The 19378-nt window shown below is 36.4% G+C and overlaps 1 protein-coding gene across 9 annotated transcripts in view; it reads left to right on the top strand.

Annotated features, from left to right (window-relative positions):
* The window catches only part of COP1 (COP1 E3 ubiquitin ligase), a 259903-nt gene extending 241579 nt beyond the window's left edge, over nt 1–18324 (top strand). For 5 of the 9 annotated variants that reach the window (XM_030936257.1, XM_030936255.1, XM_030936256.1 and 2 more), the window contains one exon: nt 5042–5215. In XM_030936257.1, coding sequence (XP_030792117.1) covers nt 5042–5200 — 159 coding nt within the window. In that variant the 3' untranslated portion in view covers nt 5201–5215. Of the gene's footprint in view, nt 1–5041; nt 5216–15905; nt 15951–17978 lie in introns of those variants that run through there. The other 4 variants (XM_010367391.2, XM_010367392.2, XM_010367390.2 and 1 more) reach the window with 2 other exon arrangements.
* Nucleotides 18325–19378: the final 1054 nt, after the last annotated feature.

Raw genomic sequence — 19378 nt, 5'->3', positions numbered from 1 at the left:
CTTACCCTGCCTCATATTTTCATCTCATTAACTAATACACAAGCTACCTTCTCCACACAATTTGTCGGCATTCCAAACCATTTTTTTCAAATTTATTCCATGTGTATGACCATGTCCCTTTGCCTAACATATCCATCTTTTCTCCTGTGAAATTTCAAGTTTTATTTTTCCTTTGTTCCATTTGTGACGTAATCTATGAAACCTTTCTTATCTTTTCCAGGTAAAGGATCACTCTCTTTTACTTCCTCAGTTGCCCCTTTGAGCTCTATAATTTTTTTTTTTTGAGACAGGGTCTCACTCTGTTACGCAGGCTGGAATGCAGTGGCCCAATCGAGGCCCATTGCAGCCTTGACCTCCCAGTCTCAAGTGATCTTCCCGCCTCAGCCTCCCAAAGTGCTGGGATTACAGGCATGAGCCATCACACCCAGCCTGTTTATTTCTGTTAGAAGTCCATTTCCCCTCTTGGCCTATGGTCTCAAGATCAGACATCGGTGAAACTCCAGGACCCAGCAAATTATCTGGCATGTGATATCTACCCTAATGGACGGATAATGATGGATGAATAAGATGGCATGAAATTAATGAACTTCATGCCAAAGTCACTATTGTATAATGAAACGACTGTGATGATTGAAAATTACTCTCTCTGTGAATTAATCAGAGCATTTCTTTATGTCTTAGTCAGGGTTCTCCAAAGGGACAGAAGTAATAGGACATGTATAGTTAGATCTATGAGAGGGTTTTTATTTGGGATATTAGCTCACACGATTATGGAGGGTGAGAAGTCCCATGATATGCCAGGGAGGCCAGTAGCATGGCAGAATCTAAGGCTAAAGGCTTGAGAATTTGAGGGCCCATTGATGCAAGTCCCAGAGTCCAAAAGCTGGAGAATCTGGACTTCGATGGCCGAGGCCAGGAGAAGAGCGTCCCAGCTCCAGGAGAGAGAGCAAATTCACCTTTCTGCTCCCTTTTTGTCCTATCCAGGCCTACAGGTGATGGGATGGTGCCTATCCACATTGAGGGCTGAACTTCCCCACTCTGTCAACCAACTCACAAACCAGTCTCTTCTGGAAACACCCTCTCAGACTTACCCAGAAGTAGTGCTCTGCCAGCTCTCTAAGTATCCCTTTATCCAGTCAAGCTGAAACCTAAAATTACCCATCACACTGTTACCTTGGACATCAGGAGTAGCTTTCTGGAGAAGCTTCTGTCGAAGCCAGCTTCTAAAGGCTGTGTTAGCCAGGGACTTGTAAAGGCCCTTTATGATGCAAACTTGACCATTTGGTAGAGTTGCTTTTGATGTTACCAGTACCATGTAATGTCCAAATCCAATGGCGTATTATTACTGAACAGTCTTTTCATTTCCTCATGATTTTTGACAATTTTGGCTTGCTTCTCTTTCTTAAACTCTTCTTTTAGCCTGCATAATAGTCTTCTGTTTTGCTTCTTGCCCCTTTGTTCATTTTGGGCTCCTTTGCTTGCCTGCCTTGAACAACTAAGCCAGAAGCAATTTTCCCTCACTTAAAGATCACTTAAAAGATGCATACTTTATGCCAGGCCCTTATGTATATGTCTGTTTGATCATAACAACAGTTCTGTTAGCTCAGTTTTATTAGCATTGTTTTATAGTTAAGGAGACTGAGATTCAGAGAGGTCAAGTAACGTGCCCGTAATGACAAGTTTAGAAGCGTTAGAGCTTTGAATTGAAATCTTTCAGACTCCAAAGACGTTTAATCTACTCTGCCACTCTGTCTAGCTATCTATGTAGCATTTATGTTTCGTCCACATGTTCATTTGATTTTAGGAATACAGATTGTCTCATATAATTCTGGTCCATTTCCTCCTGAAAACCAGTTACTGGCATGTCCATGAATATAGAAACCTCTGTAAAATTGTTTTTTCTGTAAGAGAAGCCTACAGACCTCTCTTAGGTGATGAAGAGGCTTAGAATTGAATATTAAATTTGGCTTGCCACTTAAAACAGAATGGAGTCTCAAGTTGGAAGTAGGGTTGTTTGTTAAACCTGAAACACAAAACAAGATAAAGGAGGATATAACCACCAAATAGAAAACTTTTGACTCTGTACATTTTGAGAAAGCCCCGAAGATGTGTTTGATCTATTACACTATTCCGATTTACATTAATGATGGTAATTTACCTAGAAAGATTTCACACCTGATAGTAGTTGACTCTCTAGGGAGATGAGAGACACTCAGTTTTCCCCTACTCTTTTGTACTGTTTGAATTTTTACCACGTGTGTATTACCTATTCAAGTTAACCAATAAATATATTTTTCTAAATAAGAGAAAGTTGTCTAGGTAGTCCTTCAGGAATCTGTTATTTATTACCGCCATTTTTAATCCAACCATCTTGCTAAACTCTCTTTATTCATTTTAAGTATTCGTGTCTACATTCCTTGGATTTTTTATGCACACAATTAATTCATCCACAAATTAAGTTTAATGTCTGCTTTTCCAGTACTTATACCATTATATCTTTTATTCATTTGCCTTATTTTGATGGCCAGAAAATCTAATGTAAAGTAATGGGTATCTGGTATCCTTGACTTGTTCCTCACCAAAGGGAAAGCTTTTAAATATGTTATCATTAAGTATGTCTGCTGTAAGAGTTTTGTAGATACATACCCTTACAAAGAAGTTTCCTTCAGTTCTCAGTGTGCTGAGAATTCTTATCATAAATGAATGCTAAAGTATATTATTGTTTTTTGTACCTATTTAACATGATGTAATATTTTTCTTTCAAATATTGATCTAGTAGGTGAAATTTTTTTTTTTTTTAACCTAATATTAAACCAACCTTACATTCGCTGGAATAAGCCCAACTTGGTCAAGATTTATTCTCCTTATATATTGTTAAAATCAACTTGCTACTATTTTGTTTAGAATTTTTTCATTTGTCTTTATGAATAACATTGGCCTGTAATCTTTCCCTTTTTTGCATTGTCCATGTCAGGTTTGATTTCGTGGGTATATTTGATTTCATGGGTATATTAACTTCATAAAGCAAATTAAGGAGTTCTTTCCTCCTTTGATGTGGAAAGATTTGTGTAATATGGAATTACTTGTTTCTTGAATATTTGGCTGAACTTGTAGAGGAAGTCACGTAAGCCTGAGGTAGAAATATTTTTTACTGTTGATTATGAATTTAATGCTGGTAGGATGATTCTTGCTTTCCATTTCTTCTTGATTAGTTGGGTAGGTTTTTGTAGGAATTTTTCCACTTGGCTTAAATGTTAAAATTTATTAGCATAAAGTCTTTTCAGTTTCTTTTTTCTATAAAGTTATTTATTCTCATTCTGAGGGAAGTCATTAATTTAACGTAATGCTTAACATTTGGAGAAAATTTTTAAAGAAGGATTATATTCTGATTTTGTTTAGTAGTTATCTCTTCTGGTTAATGAAAGGAGGAGAAATGTAAGGTGGAAATGTTTATCATAGTAAATAACAAGGCTTATGTATAAAACCATCTTTATAGTGAACAGGGAGAGAGGAATGACAAAAATCTTTACCTTTCTGTTTGATAATTGAGTGCTTTATTCTGGGGAAAAATATTTAGCTTCATAGCTGAAATGGCTTTGATATTATACTTAATGGTTACAGAGATCTCCTATATATGGTAGTGGTAAGGGGTTTATATATTATATTGGGAAATCAGAAAATATTTAAATCATGGATAATGACTTTTAATTGTTAAAGACAAATATTGGATTTAAAGTTAACTTATAAAATACTTATTTGTTCTTGTGTGTTTGTTCCCAGCTTTTTAAAATTGATATTATTGAGATATAATTTACATAAATATAAACTACATACATTTTAAGAGTATTCAGTGAATTTTTACAAATATATACTTCAGTATAACTACTACCTTAATTCAGATATAACAACATTTTCATTACCCAAAAAGTTTTCTTATGTCACTTTGTAATCAGTCCCCTCCCCTTCTCTACTGCAAGCTACTAATGATCCACTTTATGTCATCATAAGTTAAGTTTTGCTTATTCTAGAATTTCATATAACAGGAATGATACAGTATGTAATTGTACCTGGCTTCTTTTATTTAGCATGATATTTTGAAATGCTTGTGTTATTGCCTGTATCTGTAGTTCCTTCTTATTAGTAATCCATTTTATAACTATGCAACAAATTTTCTATCTATTCAGCAATCGTTAATATTGCACTTGTTTCCAGTTTTGAACTATTTTTAATAAAGCTGCTGTAAACATTCATAAATGTTTATGTGACTATATACCATCATTTCTTTTGGATAAATACCTAAGAGTGAAATTAGGAGACTGTAGAGTAGGTGTGAGTTTAACCTTATAAGAAACTGTCAAACCTTTTTCCAAAGTTGTTGTATTACATTCATTTGTCACTTAACAGTGAGAATACATTTTGAGAAATGCCATTAGGCGATTTGATTTCATCATTGCACAGACATCATAGAGTGCACTTACCCACACCTGGATGGTATAGCCTACCACATACCTTAGCTATGTGGTATAGCCTGTTGCTCCTAGACTACAAATTTGTACAGCATGTTACTACACTGAATAGTGTAGGCAGTTGTAACACAGTGGGGTTTGTGTATCTAAACACAGAAAAGCTACAGTAAAAATACGATATAAAAGGTAAAATATGGTACCCCTGCCTAGGGCATTACCATAAATGGAGTTTGGTGGAGTAGAAGCTGCTCTGGGTGAGTCAGGGAGTGAGCGGTGAGTGAATGTGAAGGCCCAGACATTTTGTACATTACTGTAGACTTTATCCACACTGTATACTTAAGCTACACTAATTTATTTTAAAATTTTTTCTTTCTTCAGTACTAAATTAACCATAGCTTATTGTAACTTTTTACTTTATAATTTTAATTTTTTTCACTTTTTGACTCTTGTAATAACTTTTAGCTTAAAACACAAACACATTGTACAGCTGTACAGATTTTTCCTTATTCTGTAAGCTTTCTTCCAGTTTTAAATGTATTTATTTATTTTTACTTTTTAAACATTTTTTTGTTAAGGTCATCAACATCACCGTCTTATGCATCTTGTCCCGTTGGAATGTCTTCAGGGACAATAACACACATAGAGCTGTCATCTCCTATGGTAACAATGCTTTCTTCTGGAATATCTCCTGGAGGACCTGCCTGAGCCTAGTTTACAGTAACTTTTTTTGTTAATAAGCAGAAGGAGTACAATCTAAATTAATGATTAGGAAGTATAGTACAGTAATCTTATTGGACCACCATCATATATGTGACCCATCGTTGACCAAAATGTCAAAAAGTGCATGACTATATTTTACACTCCTGCCAGCATCCTAAAATCATTCCAGGTGTTACATATTTTTGCCAAAACTTGATATTGTCACTTTAAGAAAAAGATTTAGTTGTTCTAGTAAGTGTGGATGGTATTTTAAAATTTTTGATGAAGTCCAATTTATCAGGGTATTTTTTATTTTATGATATATATTTTTTGCATCCTGAAAAATAGTTGCCAACGCAAAGATTTTCTCTCATTTTTTTTTCTTGAGGTTTTATTGTTTCAGCTTTTACATTTATGTCTTAGATCTATTTAGAATTAATTTTTGGAATGGTATGATAGAATGATTGAAGTTCATTTTTTCCATATATACAGTTGATTTAGCACACATATGGTTGTTTCACATATCTGCAGTTGCTTCAACAGCATTTGTAAAAATTACCCTTTTTTTTTTTTTTTTTTTACTTGCCAAGTTGTTTTGAAATTCAGTTGATTATGGATGGATCTGTTTCTGGAATTTCTTTTCTGTTCCTTTGATTTATATGTCCAGCCTAATAATACCACACTGTATTGATACCTAATGCTTTTATTAATAGTAGCACTTCAAATCATGTTGTGTAAGTCCCAAGTTTGATTTTTTTTCAAAATTATTTTACCTATTATAATGTCTTTGCTTTTTCATTTAAATTTTTGAATCACTTTGCCAGTTTCTACTAGAAAAGTTTGTATGATTTTAATTGGAATTGCATTGAGCCTATAGATAATGTAAGAAGAATTGGCATTGTAGCAATATTGAGTCTCTGGTCTATGAACATGGTATAATTGTCAATTTATTTAGGTATTCTTTAATATCTCCCAGCATTATTTGGTAATTTTTAGTGTGTAGGCTGTGTGTGTGTGTATGTGTATGTGTATATGATTTGTCTCTAAATGATTCATGCCTTTTAATGGTACTGTAAATGGTATTTTTTAAATCCTATTTGCTTATCTATTGTTAGTTTATGGAAGTAAACTGATTTTGGTGTAATTGACTTTATGTCTGACAGTCTTGCTGAAGACAATTTATTTATTTTGGTAGCTTATTTTTAAGATACTTTAGGATTTTCCGCATAGGCCATCATCTCTTGCAAATAAAGACAATTTTCTTTTTTCAGATCTATATGCTTTTTCCTTTTCTTGACTGTTGCACTGGGTTGTACCTCTAATACAGTGTGGAATAGAAATGGTGAGAGAAAGCATGTTCACCTTGTTCCCAATCTGAGAGAGAAAGAGTTCAGTATTTCACCACTAAGTATGATGTTAGTTGGAAGTTTTTCATAGGTGTTCCTTATCACCTTGAAGAAGTTCCTTTCTGTTCTGAGTTTGATGAAGGGATGATGAATGTTATCAAGTGCATTTTCTGTGTTGTGATTACATTATTTTTCTTTCTTTTTTTTCTTTTTATTTTTTATTTTTTTTTGTTTTTTTTTTGTTGTTGTTGTTTGAGGCAGGGTCTCACTCCTGTCACCCAGGTGAGAGTATAGTGACAACAATCACAGCTCACTACAACCTTCACTTCCCAGGCTCAGGTGATTCTCCCACCTCAGCCTCCTGGGTAGCTGGGACTACAGGTGCACGCCACCACACCCAGCTAATTTTTTGTGTTTTTGATGGAGAGGGTTTTGCCATATTGCCCAAGCTGGTCTCACACTCCTGGACTGCAGCAATCCAACTGCCTCAGCTTCCCAGAGTGCTATCACAGGCATGAGCCACCCTACCTGGCCTCTTCTAGTCTCTTTACATAGTGAATTATATGTATATTTTTTTAATGTTGAAAACCAATTTTAATATCTGGATGAATTCCATTTAGATATGATGCATTATTCTTTTTGTATATGACTGAATTATCTTTACTTGTATTTTGTTAAGGTTTTCTACATCTGTTTATAAAAGTAGTTGGTACTTTTATTTGTTTTTATAATGTCTTCCTCTGGTTTTGTTTCATTTGCGAGCTGAGTTTGGAAATGTTCTTTAGTCTTCAGTTTTAACAACTTTTTCTTTCTCTGTCATAATTGGGAATTTGTATCTTTCATAGAATTTATTCATTTCATTACCTGTCAGTTTTATTGACATACAATTGTTCATAATGTTTATTTTCTGATTATTCTTTTAATATTTGTAGAATATCTCCACTTTTTGATGGGGTTGTTTGTTTTTTTCTTGTATATTTGTTTGAGTTCTTTGTAGATTCTGGATATTAGCCCTTTGTCAGATGAGTAGATTGCAAAAATTTTCTCCCATTCTGTAGGTTGCCTGTTCACTCTGATGGTAGTTTCTTTTGCTGTGCAGAAGCTCTTTAGTTTAATGAGATCCCATTTGTCAATTTTGGCTTTTGCTGCAGTTGCTTTTGGTGTTTTAGACATGAAGTCCTTGCCCATACCTATGTCCTGAATGGTACTACCTAGATTTTCTTCTAGGGTTTTTATGGTATTAGGTCTAACATTTAAGTCTCTAATCCATCTTGAGTTAATCTTCGTATAAGGAGTAAGGAAAGGATCCAGTTTCAGCTTTCTACTTCTGGCTAGCCAATTTTCCCAGCACCATTTATTAAATAGGGAGTCCTTTCCCCATTTCTTGTTCCTCTCAGGTTTGTCAAAGATCAGATGGCTGTAGATGTGTGGTATTATTTCTGAGGACTCTGTTCTGTTCCGTTGGTCTATAGCTCTGTTTTGGTACCAGTACCATGCTGTTTTGGTTACTGTAGCCTTGTAGTATAGTTTGAAGTCAGGTAGCGTGACGCCTCCAGCTTTGTCCTTTTGACTTAGGATTGTCTTGGCAATGCGGGCTCTTTTTTGGGTCCATATGAACTTTAAAGCAGTTTTTTCCAATTCTGTGAAGAAACTCATTGGTAGCTTGATGGGGATGGCATTGAATCTATAAATAACCTTGGGCAGTATGGCCATTTTCACGATATTGATTCTTCCTATCCATGAGCATGGTATGTTCTTCCATTTGTTTGTGTCCTCTTTGATTTCACTGAGCAGTGGTTTGTAGTTCTCCTTGAAGAGGTCCTTTACATCCCTTGTAAGTTGGATCCCTAGGTATTTTATTCTCTTTGAAGCAATTGTGAATGGAAGTTCATTCCTGACTTGGCTCTCTGTTTGTCTGTTACTGGTGTATAAGAATGCTTGTGATTTTTGCACATTAATTTTGTATCCTGAGACTTTGCTGAAGTTGCTTCTCAGCTTAAGGAGATTTTGGGCTGAGACGATGGGGATTTCTAAATATACAATCATGTCATCTGCAAACAGGGACAATTTGGCTTCTTCTTTTCCTAACTGAATACCCTTGATTTCTTTCTCTTGCCTGATTGCCCTAGCCAGAACTTCCAACACTATGTTGAATAGGAGTGGTGAGAGAGGGCATCCCTGTCTTGTACCAGTTTTCAAAGGGAATTTTTCCAGTTTTTGCCCATTCAGTATGATATTAGCTGTGGGTTTGTCATAAATAGCTCTTATTATTTTGAGGTACGTTCCATCAATACCAAATTTATTGAGCGTTTTTAGCATAAAGGGCTGTTGAATTTTGTCAAAAGCCTTTTCTGCATCTATTGAGATAATCATGTGGTTCTTGACTTTGGTTCTGTTTATATGCTGGATTATGTTTATTGATTTGCGAATGTTGAACCAGCCTTGCATCCCAGGGATGAAGCCCACTTGATCATGGTGGATAAGCTTTTTGATGTGCTGCTGAATCCGGTTTGCCAGTATTTTATTGAGGATTTTTGCATCGATGTTCATCAGGGATATTGGTCTAAAATTCTCTTTTTTTGTTGTGTCTCTGCCAGGCTTTGGTATCAGGATGATGTTGGCCTCATAAAATGAGTTAGGGAGGATTCCCTCTTTTTCTATTGATTGGAATAGTTTCAGAAGGAATGGTACCAGCTCCTCCTTGTACCTCTGGTAGAATTCAGCTGTGAATCCATCTGGTCCTGGACTTTTTTTGGTTGGTAGGCTATTAATTGTTGCCTCAATTTCAGAGCCTGCTATTGGTCTATTCAGGGATTCAACTTCTTCCTGGTTTATTCTTGGGAGAGTGTCAGTGTCCAGGAAATTATCCATTTCTTCTAGATTTTCTAGTTGATTTGCGTAGAGGTGTTTATAGTATTCTCTGATGGTAGTTTGTATTTCTGTGTGGTCGGTGGTGATATCCCCTTTATCATTTTTTATTGCATCTATTTGATTCCTCTCTCTTTTCTTCTTTATTAGTCTTGCTAGCGGTCTGTCAATTTTGTTGATCTTTTCAAAAAACCAACTCCTGGATTCATTGATTTTTTGGAGGGTTTTTTGTGTCTCTATCTCCTTCAGTTCTGCTCTGATCTTAGTTATTTCTTGCCTTCTGCTAGCTTTTGAATGTGTTTGCTCTTGCCTCTCTAGTTCTTTTAATTGTGATGTTAGAGTGTCAATTTTAGATCTTTCCTGCTTTCTCTTGTGGGCATTTAGTGCTATAAATTTCCCTCTACACACTGCTTTAAATGTGTCCCAGAGATTCTGGTATGTTGTATCTTTGTTCTCATTGGTTTCAAAGAACATCTTTATTTCTGCCTTCATTTCATTATGTACCCAGTAGTCATTCAGGAGCAGGTTGTTCAGTTTCCATGTAGTTGAGCGGTTTTGATTGAGTTTCTTAGTCCTGAGTTCTAGTTTGATTGCACTGTGGTCTGAGAGACAGTTTGTTATAATTTCTGTTCTTTTACATTTGCTGAGGAGTGCTTTACTTCCAATTATGTGGTCAATTTTGGAATAAGTGCGATGTGGTGCTGAGAAGAATGTATATTCTGTTGATTTGGGGTGGAGAGTTCTATAGATGTCTATTAGGTCCGCTTGGTGCAGAGATGAGTTCAATTCCTGGATATCCTTGTTAACTTTCTGTCTCGTTGATCTGTCTAATGTTGACAGTGGAGTGTTGAAGTCTCCCATTATTATTGTATGGGAGTCTAAGTCTCTTTGTAAGTCTCTAAGGACTTGCTTTATGAATCTGGGTGCTCCTGTATTGGGTGCATATATATTTAGGATAGTTAGCTCTTCCTGTTGAATTGATCCCTTTACCATTATGTAATGGCCTTCTTTGTCTCTTTTGATCTTTGATGGTTTAAAGTCTGTTTTATCAGAGACTAGGATTGCAACCCCTGCTTTTTTTTGTTCAGCCTCCTAAAGTGCTGGCATTGCAGCCGTGAGCTACCATGCCCGCCTTTATCCCTTTTTTAGATCAGAGTTTTCATGTAATATTCCTTCAGCCTGAAGAACTTCCTTTAACAATTTCTTACATAGCAGGTTTGTTTGTGAAAAATTATCTCAGCCTTATTTTATCTGAAAATGTCTTTATTTTAACTTTAATTTTGTGTATCTCTCAATGGATGGCTTTCTTGTTTATAATTTTTTTTTTTTTTTTTTTTTGAGACAAAGTCTCGCTCTCATCGCCCAGGGTGGAGTGCAATGGCGTGATCTTGGTTCACTGCAACCTCCGCCTCCCAGGTTCAAGCAATTCTCCTGCCTCAGCCTCCCAAGTAGCTAGGATTATGGGATTACAGGCACCTGCCACCACGCCCAGCTAATTTTTGTATTTTTAGTAGAGATGGGGTTTCACCATGTTGGCCAGGCTGCTCTTGAACTCCTGACCTCAGGGGATCTGCCCCCTCCTCGGCCTCCCAAACCATTGGGATTACAGGCATGAGACACTGCACCTGGCCTCTTGTTTATCATCTTAAAGATGCTGTCCTATTGTCTTCTAGTTTGCATTCTTGCTGATGAGAAATTGGTGATCTTTCTCTTTATGTAGTGTCTTTATTTCTCTGACAGTTCTACAGATTTTCTCTGTTTCTTGTCTTCAGCAGTGTAACTGTGATGTGCCTTGATGTGGTGTTGTGCTTCTTTCTGCCTAGAAATTGTTAGGCTTCTTAATTTGTGGGTCTATAGTTTACAGATTTGAAACATTTTTAGTTTTATGTTTTCATGTATTTTTTCTCCTCCTTCTTTGGGACTCCAATTATACATTTCCTAGGTTGCATATTGTCCAATAGGTCACTAAGATGCCAATCTCTTTTTCCCCTCATGCTTTTTTCCTCTCTGCTTCAGTTGTAATTTTGGGGGTGTTACCAAATTTTTTGATGTTTTATTCTTCACTTGTCTCTGTTGTTGTTATGTCAATCCCCTTACCTGATTTGTGGTCCAGAAATTGCCTCTCAGTAGAAAGCCAGGGTGATTATAGGACTCACTTCATTTGTTTCTCTTCTCTCAAAGATCACCGTCCTGTACTGCCTGTGGTCCAGCTGGTATCTTATGTATTTTTTTCAGTTTTCTAGTTGTATATGGTAGGAAAACAAATTTAGTTTGTTTACTGTGTTATAACCAAAAATGGAAGTGTTTTCTTTTTATATATTCATGTATCTTATATTTAAATACATTGTATATACATATACCTATAGTAAAATTAATTTACATTTAAAATCAGTTACATCTATCTCTATGAATAAATCCACCAATTGCTAACTAAATGAATAACTGTTAATTTCTCAACTTGTCAGGATTTTATTTTATTTTATTCATTTATTTATTTATTTTTTGAGATGGAGTTTTGCTCTTGTTGGCTGGGCTGTAGTGCAGTGGTGCAATCTTGGCTCACCATAACCTCTACCTCCTGAGTTCAAGTGATTCTCCTGCCTCAGCCTCCCAAGTAGGATTATAGGCATGAGCAACCACGCCCGGCTAATGTTTTTGTATTTTTAGTAGAGACAGGGTTTCTCCATGTTGGTCAGGCAGGTCTCAAACTCCCGACCTCAGGTGATCCGCCTGCCTTGGCCTCCCAAAGTGCTGGGATTACAGGCGTGACCCACAGCACCATCCAGAATTTTAATGTATCGTCTATAATGACCCTTTTTAAGCAAGCCAATAAAGAGGAAACTATTTTAGTAGATGCAGGTGTTCTTCAGTAGCCTACATGTGCTACTAAAAATGCAGTTTTGTTTTGGTATAAGTTAGTGTAGTATCACTGACTTAAGTTGATGCATGTTTATATGTCTCCTGTTTTTATAAAAGACTTGCTAATTTTTCTGTTGTCTTTTCTTAGTCTCTTCATAGTCAGAAAAAATATTGGATATTTTATTAGCTTAGCCTTGAGGAGAGTTCTGCAGTAAAACTGCTGGTTTCCAAAAAAGAGGGAGAAAATAATAAGAATTACTGACTGGCACTCTTATTTAGCAAGTTAAAAATAACCTGTTGAGGTAGAACTTATTTATACTAGGCTCTAGCAGACCACAGCTACAACTAGGAATTACCAGTCATCCAAAATGCAATCAAGAATCATTAAAAACTTATATTAATAACCTTGTATGTACTACTTCCAGATCTCTATGCTAGAAATAAAATACCTGGTTTTATTTTTCTGTTGCATGCAAAAAAAAAAAAAAAAAAATTTATCTTAAGCCAATATCTAGCTATCTGATGGTTTAATTCTAAATAACTTTTTTGTAATCATATTGCCTTTGGGGAGAGGGGATGTATTGAGATATGAAGCCATTATTTTTCTTTCATTAAATTTTAGTCCTAAAAGACCATTCAAACTGGCATTCAATTCATATGTTGACTTTTTTTTTATTTAACACATAAAGTATTATCTGTTTCTGTAGGAAATAGTGTTAAGAGTTAACCCTTGGATAGCATCTAATATGACATCATATATTAATGCCATAGTAATCCTGAGGTTAACAATAAGACAGTGTTTATTCATGTTGGATAGTTACCAGATGTCCTCCTCCTTGGGTTTAGAGTGGTAATTGTACATATTTTAAACTCCTCTTGTGTGGTAATCCAACTAGATTATCTTATTTGTATTGGGCCTAATTTTTCATACTGTAAGATAATATACTACACTTTTCCTAGTTTTCCTCCCATCAGAAGTCAGAAGTTTTAATTATGTAATTTATAATCCCTATAACTGCCAGAAATAGACTCCCTGCTTATCCCCAAGTGAATCCTCATCTTCACCAGGTCTCTCTGCATTCCTTCTCTATATTAAAAGGTGACTAGACCCAAAATGGCAGAAAGAGATGGAGCTTTCGGCTTTAAATTTTTCATTGTCTGTCATTACTTGTTCTCATAGCAGAGGGAGTAGTTCATGATGGCTGCAGCATTTAGTGGTGGTGGCTCTTGGCAGTCACTTTCTTGCAGACTAGAGTCTTTCCCCTCCTTGAACGGCAACTAGGTTGATCAGTGAGATTTTCAACTGCTTTTCTGGATGATGTTTACAGGAGAATTATTTCTGGGTCACCAGTGACAGTTCTGATACCATACAACTTGTTTAAAATTTCTGCTAGAAAGAAATCCATATTGCACCACACAGTGCTTCTTTCTGCTGTTTTCTGAGGCCAGCATAGAAATGCTGTCTCTTGACCAACTCAGGATATCCTAAAGGATATCCAAAACCTACTCCAACCATTTTCTACATTCAGGTCACTAAAAGAGTAAATAAATCCCAAATTTATCTTCCTTTCCCCTCACTCCAGCTCCCTACCCTGAATATGGAAGTGTTGATTCTGTATACATCAAGTCCCAGGAATAGCCCATAATATTCCAAAGTTTATGTTTAAATTAATTCTAATAGTGAGTGTTGTATTACCCATGTTCCTTTTTTTTGTTTTGTTTTTTTCTTTTGAGACAGAGCCTTGCTCTGTCACCAGGCTGGAGTGCAGTGGTGCAATCTCGGCTCACTGCAACCTCTGCCTCCTGGGTTCAAGCAATTCCCCTGCCTCAGCCTCCTGCCTAGCTGGGATTACAGGCACATGTCACCACGCCCAGCTAGTTTTTTGTATTTTAGTAGAGACGGGGTTTCACCATATTAGCCAGGATGGTCTCAATCTTCTTTCTGACCTCGTGGTCTGCCCACCTCTGCCTCCCGAAGTGCTGGGATTACAGGCACGAGTCACCACGCCTGGCCCCCATGTTATGATTTTTAAGAACATGTGCTGCTAATTTAAGGAAAATCCTCAGCTAGGAAAAGATCAACAATTCCCATGCCCACATGTCTTTATTTCTTCTTGATACACCTATAATCTTTGATGCTACTGACTAATTCCAAGGAGTATTCTGATTCCATTAAAAATTCTGTAATAGTGGAGGACATTATTACTTTCTCGTATGCCATTAGTAACATGATGCACATTTTTGAAGAGCGGCTTTATTAGAAATGAAAGGGAAATTTTAGAAATGGAAATATGTGAGTTTGTAAAGCACAACTTGCATATGTCAAAGAAACTAAAGTTTAACTCAGCTTAGCCGAAGTAACTTTTCTAACGCACAAGCCAAGAGTTTTCTTTCTTCTTAGTATTGCTTTGTCAGGAAGCCTGAAGGATATTTAGGTAGATCCTGTCCTTCATTCAAGTTAGACCACTTTATCTGTTTCTCATAGCTGTTATTTGGACTTCTTTTTTCTCTCTGCCACCTGGCCTGACCTCTATGGAAGTTTAAGTCTGTTTACCTCCTCTTAGCTTCCTACCATGGAAAGCAAAAGACTCCAACACGTCAAAGTTCCAGAGCCCTATTAGATGCCCAATTTCCTACAGGAGGCATGTCTCCACTCTTCCTACTTTCTGAGATTCTCTAGTAAAGTCAGTCATGTCTATTTTTTTTCCTATCCTTCCTAATTTCCAGAGAAATGTTTTTTCCTTGGCTTAGAGTAGAAAAATACTTCAACACATATATTCTCATCCAAGTAATCACCAAGGTTATTAAAAATGCATGTGCTGAATGATAGAATAATTAAAAAGAAAGATAGCCCTTTTTCCCAAATGAATATTCACATTTTCTTGTTTTCCTAATACCAAATGTCCATCCATAGAGATTTGTGCCAAGGATGTTGGCAGGTTTTACATCAATTACTGGTATTTTATGAGGGAAAATGAATTAAGAAGGAGTGTTCTGGGGAAGCAATTATTCACTTTGTTTTTCTCAACTTACTCTTTTTTTCATTCTATTTCAGTCTTTGTTTCTTTTGGCTTTTCTTCCATTGACAATCTTTTTCCCTTTTATTTTTGTTTACATTCAAAAATGTCCTACTCTGCTTCTAACTTTTTATTCTTTTAATCAAAACTTACTCCTCAAAATATGGGGTCTGAAGTTTAAAATGTAGTTTAAAACATGTTAAAATTGTTTCTTCGGCTGGGCATGGTGATTCCCGCCTGTAATCCCAGCACTTTGGGAGGCCGAGGTGGGCAGATCACATGAGGTTGGGAGTTCGAGACCAGCCTGACTAACATGGAGAAACCCTCGTCTCTACTAAAAATACAAAAATTACCCAGGCTGGTAGTGCATGCCTGTAATCCCAGCTACTCAGGAGGCTGAGGCAGGAGAATCACTTGAACCCGGGAGGTGGAGGTTGTGGTGAACCGAGATCGCGCCATTGCACTCCAGCCTGGGTGACAGAGCAAGGCTCTGTCTCAAAAAAAAAAAAAAAAAAAAAAAAAAATTGTATCTTCATATTAGATTCAATTGTCTTAGGAAGTGAAGAAAGAAGGATGAAGAGGAAATTATCTCTTGGATTGCTTTCCAGGAAATCCTTCTCTATGCTTTAAAAGCTCTTATTCTTTTCTAGGAGTCCAATGTGCTGATTGCTGCTAACAGTCAGGGTACAATTAAGGTAAGCTATTTACTGTATCTCCATTTTAAACTCAGGACCATTTTTAGACTGAAACAGGATTATGGAAATATACCATTGTACTGAACCTTAGCGATCATCCCAAATCATGGGTCTCTGTCTCCTGGCAAATGGCTTGATTTAAGGAAAAAGAATAGGTAGCTTGCATCTGTGGAGAAGATGATAGTGCTTGTTGAGGTTGTATGGATGCTAGATGGATTAATAGATGGTCAGTTTGAAAAACAGATAAAGACTAGTGAACATTCACTGGGGGCTAAGCACAGTTTAGCTTCTGTTATGCCAGTACAACTATCCCACAGGGCTTTCAGTAGACAGAACCCAAAACATAGCAGGAGATGCAAGATATAGCAGAAGATGCTTAGACATCACCAGATTTAAACATATCTTAGTCTTATTTTATTCTCTTCCTTATGGTTCTCTTTCTTCTGTTCCCTAAAAAGTAGGTTTTTCCTCAGTTGTCAAAGGGGTGAAAAAGTTATTTTAGTGTTCAGTTGAAAATTGATAGATGTGATTCAAGGAAGCCTAGCCATAAAACAAAAAGAAAGAAAATTGATTGATGCATATATAGCACTTGTACATGATACACTGGATAAATAAATCCTGAGATAAGCAGTGAACTTTCTAAACAACATTTTGGTGGAGTACCTGTTTTTTCCACATATTCTCTGCTTGTTTGGTAGAAATATTAAAAGTTTTTTAACAAAACGTGTGTGTTTCTCCTGCCACTTAGCATTAATTTTGCCATAGCTTCCTTAGACTCATCATAAGTGGAGAATGACCCATCAGCCAAGGCAGCAAATCCTAGCCTAAACATTATTCTACAGAGGTGAATTATTCTATAGAGGTGAAATGAGCAAACTTAACGCAAAAGAACTGCACTAATTTACCTGGTAGTCTCCTTTTTTAGGCAGCCAGTTTCTCTATTTGAAAAGCCTCTTTAGAGAACCACTGAGAGCTTAAATGAAAACAAGGTTTGTTAACTGATCAGTGTTTGTTATGTTCTGGAAGCCTCAAGCAAGATGGTAGAAGGTCTTGGAATATCTGATTTAAGTGGCTTTCTATAGTCTCTCAGTCTCTCTCTTACCTCATGTCAAGGCGTGAATTGAAAAGGTACACCTTACTCTTCAACAGGTTTATCCTTTGCACCAATTGGGATTGCCAACATATCTGCAAGAGCTCAAAACTACATAGGTTCTCATAGGATCCCACTGACAAATCTAAGATTTTGTTCAGCATCATTGACCTCTTATGTTAAGTAGCCTAGTTACTTAATAATATAAAGACAAAAACATTATGGAAGCACATATATTAGTCAAGCCTTAGCCGAGCAGCAGGGGAAAGATTGCACATTTAAATATTTGCTACTTAGTGAGCGTTGTAGTGTCCATCTAATGTAATTCTTTTTCACAGTGTCTCATACCTATCCTCCTGTTCTATGATCTTTCTTAGCCATTTGCTTCCTCTTAGTTTTAGCAGTATCACAGCTGACTTTTTATGACAATGTACTACTTTAATTCTAAAAATACAAAGATCTGGACACTAGATGATTGGCTAGAAATGGATGAAGCAACAGGAAAGGGCAAGACTTTATGTCCTGTATACCTTGATCATTATAAACAGTGTTTATTGATGGAAGAAGAAAACAGACTAAAATCCTAAACAAGGATACTTAAAACTTTCATAAGAATATGGAAAGATTCTAACATATATTCCAAAAATGTTATATTTGTGCTATGCATTAGCCAATTTATTTCTCCACGTGTTTTATGTAGTTTACCTTGAAGGCTCCCCAGTTAACTGTGGAGATAGCTAATCTGAAAGAGTTCATGCAGCTGTTAAGCTGCAGGTCAGAAAGGATTAATGTCCAATCCATTCAAATTCTTTGACGTTTTCCCAGTTGGGAAACATTCTTTAAATTTGCTTCTCTATTGGTAAATATAGTAGAGTCATTAAATTCCTTTTGTATCTTAAATGATTTTATTAAATGGATCCTTTTTTCCCCCCAATTAGGTGCTAGAATTGGTATGAAGGGTTAACTCAAGTCAAATTGTACTTGATCCTGCTGAAATACATCTGCAGCTGACAATGAGAGAAGAAACAGAAAATGTCATGTGATGTCTCTCCCCTAAGTCATCATGGGTTTTGGATTTGTTTTGAATATTTTTTTCTTTTTTTCTTTTCCCTCCTTTGTGACCTTTGGGACATTGGGAATACCCAGCCAACTCTCCACCATCAGTGTAACTCCGTGGACATTGCTGCTCTTGGTGGTGTAGTTATCTAATTTTTGTGATAGGGAAACAAATTCTTTTGAATAAAAATAAATAACAAAAAAATAATAAAAGTTTATTGAGCCACGGCTGAGCTTGGAAAGTTCCTGTCAAATGCAGCAAGAGATAACTCTTTTTAAGAAGTAGCATATGTGAACTATAATGTAACAGTGAATAATTTGTAAAGTTCGTATTTCCCAACCTCTTTGGGAATTACGCATATCAATGTAAACAAAATATAAAGTACATAGATTTCTGCCAGTGAATTTATTGTTTACAGTTGATAGAAAGATTACTTTATAAAATTCTTTCTTCATTCTCTGACCAGATTTATATCATCAGCAAGTACCGTGTTGTCCAGTCTCTCTGAATCTGGCTAAGGATCTAAATTTTGACCTGTTGAGACCACATTTAAACAGAAAGAGAATGTTAGTCTCTGACAGCTAGCTCTGTCTTTGCCTTTGAAATGTTACATAAACATACCATAAGCCCTAAATGTATATACCAAACCAACTAGTCCATTGCTTTTAGTACCATCCTAGGCTGAGTAATGGCTTGGAGCAGGAGTCAGCAAACTTTTTCTGTAAAGGGCCAGATATATTTTAGGTTTTGCAGATCATATGGTCAGTGTCACAACTATTCAGTTCTCCCAGTATAGCGGGAAAGCAGCCACAGACATATGTGAACAAATGTGCATGGCTGGGAAGTAGGCAGAGGGTCAGATTTGGCCCACAGACTTTTAAGCCCTTAACTTAGAGGAAAAGGATTGAAAGCCCTGTTATCCAAATTTCTAAGCCATATGGTCACTTAAATTATCTAGTTGGTTTTTATAAATTATTTTCAAATTTTAAAAGGAAAGAAGACCAGCAAGTCAAGCAAAAGCGATGTAAAGAGCTGCTTTAAAAGTTATCAACAAGGCCAGGCGCGGTGGCTCACGCCTGTAATCCCAACACTTTGGGAGGCCGAGGCAGGCAGATCACGAGGTCAGGAGATGGAGACCATCCTGGCTAACACAGTGAAACCCTGTCTTTACTAAAAATACAAAAAAAAAAAAAAAAAAAATTAGCTGGGCGTGGTGGCAGCGCGGGTAGTCCCAGCTACTTGGGAGGCTGAGGCAGGAAAATGGTGTGAACCTGGGAGGCG

This window comes from Rhinopithecus roxellana, chromosome 8 (genome assembly GCF_007565055.1).
Source record: "Rhinopithecus roxellana isolate Shanxi Qingling chromosome 8, ASM756505v1, whole genome shotgun sequence".
Taxonomy (NCBI): domain Eukaryota; kingdom Metazoa; phylum Chordata; class Mammalia; order Primates; family Cercopithecidae; genus Rhinopithecus; species Rhinopithecus roxellana.
The sequence above is the reverse complement of the archived record's forward strand: the minus strand, read 5'-3'. Positions and strand labels throughout refer to the sequence as shown.